The sequence below is a fragment of the Garra rufa genome, unplaced genomic scaffold (assembly GCF_049309525.1).
Source record: "Garra rufa unplaced genomic scaffold, GarRuf1.0 hap1_unplaced_464, whole genome shotgun sequence".
Taxonomy (NCBI): Eukaryota; Metazoa; Chordata; class Actinopteri; order Cypriniformes; family Cyprinidae; genus Garra; species Garra rufa.
This window is the reverse complement of record NW_027394731.1, coordinates 1-6,150: the sequence shown is the minus strand read 5'-3', so window position 1 is coordinate 6,150 and position 6,150 is coordinate 1. Positions and strand designations below refer to the sequence as shown.

General features: G+C 35.7%; 1 protein-coding gene and 1 long non-coding RNA gene across 2 annotated transcripts; one reads left to right on the top strand and one right to left on the bottom strand.

Annotated features, from left to right (window-relative positions):
• The first annotated feature begins 2,573 nt into the window (after positions 1 to 2,573).
• Positions 2,574 to 5,293, top strand: LOC141317198 (small EDRK-rich factor 2-like). Its single transcript, XM_073832975.1, has 3 exons — positions 2,574 to 2,687; positions 4,683 to 4,791; positions 4,945 to 5,293. The coding sequence occupies exons 1-3, from the start codon at positions 2,681 to 2,683 to the stop codon at positions 5,009 to 5,011; spliced, it is 183 nt and encodes a 60-aa protein (XP_073689076.1). The 5' UTR covers positions 2,574 to 2,680; the 3' UTR covers positions 5,012 to 5,293.
• A 149-nt stretch (positions 5,294 to 5,442) lies between these two features.
• Positions 5,443 to 6,150, bottom strand: LOC141317199 (uncharacterized). The gene is made up of 3 exons (XR_012351744.1): positions 6,038 to 6,150; positions 5,881 to 5,957; positions 5,443 to 5,800 (listed from the first exon to the last, which is right to left on the bottom strand). It is a non-coding gene; the product is annotated as an uncharacterized lncRNA (long non-coding RNA).

Below are 6,150 nucleotides of genomic sequence, written 5' to 3'. Positions count from 1 at the left end.
GAACAGTGACTCATCTGTACAGAGGATCTAATACGGCAGCTGATTAATTTATTGTTGCCCAAACCAGTTGGTGTGACATGTTGGAGGAGGATCACAGATTCTATGATGCAGGCATTGTCTCTGATAACAGCACAGGTGGCGTATCTCTCAGATGAATGGCTGAAGTGTCAGTTCTGCTTTGCTATGGTCATTTGAGAGCAAGTATGGCCATTTAAAAAAACAGTCAAAACCAAATCTACAATTATGAAAATCTACAATTTCAAATGCATTTTATTTATTTATACCCAATACAGTGATTTGCAAAAGTATTCATACCCCACGGTTTGTTATGTTGCTGCCTAATGGTAAACTGTTTTAAATTACCCTCCATCAATCCACACTCCATGCACCATAATGACACAGCAAAAACGAATTGTCTAAACTTCATAAATGTATTAATGAATATTAAGATTAATTTAAGAAGATCCCAGATGTTGCTTAATGCAATCCTTTCTCTGAGCTCTACAGGCAGTTTTTTTTTTTCCTTCCTCAGGGCTTGGTTTTTGTTCTGATATGCATTTTTGGCTGTTAGACCTTTTATTAAAATGTGTCCCTTTCCAAATCATACTCGTTCAATAGAATGTGCCACAATTTAACTTCACTCGAAGTGTAGTAACATCTCCAAGCAATATAAATACTCCTGAGCTAAATTTTAACTGTCCCAGATAAGGGTATGAATACTTACGCAATGGAATAATTTAAGTTTTTTTTATTTTGAATAAATTTTAATAAAGATGCTAAAAACCTGTTTTTTTTTTTTTTTTGCTTTGTGATTATGGTGTATGGAGTGTAGACTGATGTGGAAAATGGTAATTTAAAGCAGTTTAACATAAGGCAGCAACATAAAATGTGAAAAAATGAAAGTACTTAACTGCTATCTATCTATCTACAGTGGTGTGAGAAAGTGTTGCCCCCTTCTTGATTTTTTATATGTTTGTCACACTTTAATTTTTCAGATCATCAAACAAATTTAAATATTAATCAAAGATAACAAAACATGCAGTTTAATGAAGTTTTTTTTATTATGAAGGGAAAACAAAATCCAAACCCACATGGCCCTGTGTGAAAAAGTGTTTGGCCCCTAAACTTAATAACTGGTTGGTCCACCCTTAGCAGCAACAACTGCAATGAAGCGTTTGCGATAATTTGCAATGAGTCCGTTACAGTGCTGTGCAGGAATTTTGGCCCACTCATCTTGGCAGAATTGTTGTAATTCAGCCACATTGGAGGGTTTTCGAGCATGTACCGCCTTTTTAAGGTCATGCCAGAGCATCTCAATAGGATTCTGGTCAGGACTTTGACTAGGCCACTCCAAATTCTTCATTTTGTTTTTCTTCAGCCATTCAGAGGTGGGTTTGCTGGTGTGTTTTGGATCTTTGTCCTGCTGCAGAACCCAAGTTCCCTTCAGCTTGAGGTCACGAACAGATGGCTGGACATTGTCCTTCAGGATTATTAGTAGACAGCAGAATTCATGGTTCCATTTATCACAGCAAGTCTTCCAGGTCCAGAAGCAACAAAACAGCCCCAAACCATCACACTACCACCAGCATATTTTACTGTTGGTATGATGTTCTTTTTCTGAAATGCAGTGTTACTTTTACGCCAGATGTAATGGGACACACACCTTCCAAAAAGTTCAACTTTTGTCTCGTCAGTCCACAGAGTAATTTCCCAAAAGTCTTGGGGATCATCAAGATGTTTTCTGGCAAAACTGAGACGAGCCTTTATGTTCTTTTCGCTCAGCAGCGCAATCTTTTTATCTTGGAACTCTGCAATGCAGGCCATTTTTGCCCAGTCTCTTTCTTATGGTGGAGTCATGAACACTGACCTTAACTGAGGCAAGAGAGGCCTGCAGTTCTTTAGATGTTGTTGTGAGGTCTTTTGTGACCTCTTGGATGAGTCGTCGCTGCGCTCTTGGGGTAATTTTGGTCGGCCGGCCACTCCTGGGAAGGTTCACCACTGTTCCATGTTTTCGCCATTTGTGGATAATGGCTCTCACTGTGGTTTGCTAGAGTCCCAAAGCTTTAGAAAGCTTTAGAACCTTTTCCAGACTGGAAGGGGGCCAACACTTGTTCACACCACTGTATCTATCCATCTATCCCCTCAGATAAATTCATATAAATCCAAAAAAATCTTGGTCTAGTTTCACAAATTTGCATTCTCCGTACCTGACGTCACATGTCGCATCCAATTAGACGATTGCCTCCTGTGCCAACAGGCTTAAGTGATCATTGTCAAGAGGAGGAGTTAGTGGAACACATACTATGTCACTGTCAAAAATTCATCACAGAAAGAGAAATATTAAAGAAAGAAATTATGAAAGCAAGGTTCTTTAGAAATTAGCATTAAAAATATTCTTGATGGTTATAACAATGGAAGTTTATTAAATTATTTGAGAAGAACTGGCCTAATTAACAGAATTTAAAAGATGAAGATGATGTTTTTTTGTGTGTTTGTGTTTTTTGGAAGGTAGTTGACTCAGGCCTATACTCCAGTATCGTAGGTGGCGGTAATGCGCCTTAACGTTGGTTGCCGACCGCCATTAAAACAAAGAAGACGGAGGCATCGGTTTGCTGGTTGAAAAGAAAGATAGCGGCCCTTTGGGTGAGCTAATCTGAAAATCGGACAAAACTGATCAAAAATGACCAGTGAGTATATAAACGGATCTTACATGGGTTCGTATAGCAATATTTGGTCGCTGTGAGACGGGTATGAGCGGTCTTTTAGTCGGGTCAGTGCTTGTGGGGACTGGCTGTGGGATTAAGACTGGCCGGTGTTGTGCCCATTTTCGACCCCTGCCAAATTATTACCCCCTCTCGTTGAAATCGCTACCTGATTGCCTAATCCTAACCCCACCCCTAATCCTAACCCCTCCCCCACACCTAACCCTAAACCTACCAATACTAGGGGGGTAGTAATCTGGCGGGGGTCAGAATTTGGCATAACACCGGAATTAATGTTTAAATTCTGTTAATATGACGACTGTATGTTTTCATCACATCAAAATATATTTTTCACCATTAGTCCTAAATTCGTTAATAGAAATGGTATGTTGATATCACGCACACACCTTTCATCTTCGACAATTAAAGCGGCAGAAGCATTGCTTTCTTTTTGAGAGAAGTTTATCATAATGATTCAACGTCTTTGAGTCAAATTTTGCGTTCCAAATAATGACATATCACTTGTATTCGTTAAACATGCATCCTCATATAAAAGAGAAATCTCAAATGAGATTAATATAGCAGTTGTTTCTCCTAAACTAGACCTTAAAAATAGTCATCTTATTTGATACATCAGGTTTATTGAGTATATATTATATAGTGAAAGAATATGTAACTCACACTCAAGAAGAAACCCCTCAGTTTTATTAAGAAGACCAAGCCGAGCAAAAATTAGAAGTATTTAAATAAAATTATTTTTATGGATAAAAGTAAATTAGTTTGTAAACCAATGAGATTTTCCTAACAGTATGGCATACTACCCACAAACATACAATACCAGTCAAAATGTCTCTTCTGCTCACCAAGCCTTCATTTATTTGGTCAGAGGTACAGCAAAAACGGTAAAATCTTGTAATGTATTTTTACTATTTAAAAGAACCATTTTACATTTAAATACATTTTAAAATGTAATTTATTTCTGTGATCAAAGCTAAATTTCCAGCATCATTACTCCAGTCTTTAGTGTCACATATTTATTCCAAAATCATTGTAATATGCTGATTTGTTATTTAAGAAACTTTATTATCATCATCATCCTTTTTCAGGATTCTTTGAATAGATTTAAAGAAAAGCTTTCGTAACAGTATACACTATACCATTCAAAAGCTTTGAGTCAGTATAAATTTTTGGGAAAGAAATTAATACATTTATCTAGCAAGGATGCTTTAAACTGATCAAAAGTGAGGATAAATACATGTTACAAAAGATTTCCATTTTAGATAAATGCGGTTCTTCTGAAGTTGCTGTTCATCAGAGAAACCTCAAATTCTACTCAGCTGTTTTCATCATCATAATAATAATAAATATATCTTTAGAGCAGCAGTAATGAATTTTGGTCAGGAGTAATGATGCTAAAAATAATAATTTATAATGAAAAATAAAATATCACATGAATATTACAATTTAAAATATACATAGTTATTTTAAATAGTAAAAAGTTCAAAATACTGTTTTTTTCTGTACTTTGGATTAAATAAATGGAATAAATTTTACCGTTCAGAACTTTGGACGTAAAGATGGCATTTAAGTGCTTAGTTTTATGACAAAAGCTCTTTAGTTTTCATTGTTGTGGGCAAAACAATGCAATAATAAAATGACAGATTACTGGTTCCTTACATTTAACAAAACAAAAATTCTAAAGATGGAAAAAAAGAAGTTCTGAATTGCCAAGTTGCTTTGGTCCAGTAAATGTTCTTGAAATAATTACGACCTGAAGGTGGAGGTCTGAACTATAAGCCAGAGTGCTGAAGGCATGTAGAAGACACAACAGGTTTTCCAACAAAACGTTAATAATTTAGACGTCTCAGAAGAATCACATATCAAATGATACGGTAGGCTTTATAGGATTAAATTAAGATTAAAACACCTTCAGATTGGCGGTGTCAGATAAGTTTAATATCAGCACTGTGTCTTCTATAGGGGGAAATCAGCGTGAACTTTCTCGCCAGAAAAATGCCAAGAAGCAAAATGATATGCAAAAGGGCAAGAGAAATGACGATGGTTTATCTGCTGCTGCCAGAAAGCAGAGGTAACCTACAATACTCGGATACTAACAGAACAGCAGCTAGATTCAGCTTCCTTTTAATAATGTGTTGCTTAGTTTCTGAAAGTGCGAAAGTGTTCTGGGACACATCACTGCTGTTATTAATTTCCATATATTCTTTTTTTTTTTTTTTTTCAGAGATGCAGAAATAATGCAGCAGAAGCAAAAGCAAGCCAATGAAAAAGTAGAATCCAAAGCCAAATAGAAGACATCAACAAACCCTTCGAATGATCCCAAGCTGTCGCTGTTGGGGTCATTAGACTGGATTGATTTTTGTGGATTAAATTAAAGCACAAACAATGGTAGTGCTAAATCTAAACTTTTGTATTGTACAAATTTAGCCTTTACTTTACAGCGTACAGGTCTTCCTTTTCTTGATCGATATTTACCAAGTAAAAACCAAAAATAACAGACCTACAAAACAATTAAGCAATCATTTGCTTTCCTTTACTCAAAACTGTTAAATAAAGTGTAGCTCAAATCGGAATTTGCTTTGTTTCATATTGGAGAACCTTTTTTTTTTTGCAGATTAACTTGGATAAATGGCATCTGATTTATACTTTAAAGCAGATATAAAACTTTTATTTAACACAAATGTTAAAACATTTACACGAACATCCTTCAACACAACAGTAATTTGATAACAAATAAAAAGTAAATATATTTAAATAAACACTGATCCCTGAAGTGAATTTGATGGTTTGTAGGCAAATGTGCGAGTATACATTTGATCAATGTGCCTAAAAACACCAACAAATGTCTAAAAACTGCTTAAAAGTGACTTAAAAATAACATTTTTCTTACAAAATACAAGATTTTAATTAAAAAAAGCTATCTTTACTACAAAGCATTGATATTAAAAATCACAATTATACCATATCTCTGCATGACTTAAACTCCACAGCAGTTGCTCAGCGTCTTCTTCTGCTTATGAAGACTGAGCTTAACGCGTGACTCTGATCTCCGCCCCAGTTTAGCATTTTTCTTGACTTCTCTGTGATAATTTAAAGACATTTAAAGGTTGAAAACACTTCATGTGTTTTAGAATAAGCATGAGCTGATGTCATATCTTACCTTGCTAAGTGTAAAACCGCCTCAATGACATTCGTTCCCTCTTTAGCACTTGCTTCACAGAACAGGGCATTATAAGCCTATAATATACAATTGCAAATTAGGATTGAAATGATTGTTATTGCATTCTTCCCATACAAATCCTGGACTCAAGACTTACCATAGCCAGCTTTTCCCCATGGAGCGCGCTCACACAACTTCCCTCTGGCCTCTCTGCCCTTAAATCAACTTTGTTTCCTATTATACACATTGGGATGTCTTCATCGGTTGACT

What these genes read in the sequence shown, in the direction of transcription:
- LOC141317198 (XM_073832975.1), top strand. An exon ending in GCTGCTGCCAGAAAGCAGAG is followed by an intron (nt 4,792 to 4,944) that starts GTAACCTACAAT and finishes TTTTTTTTTCAG; the next exon opens with AGATGCAGAAATAATGCAGC.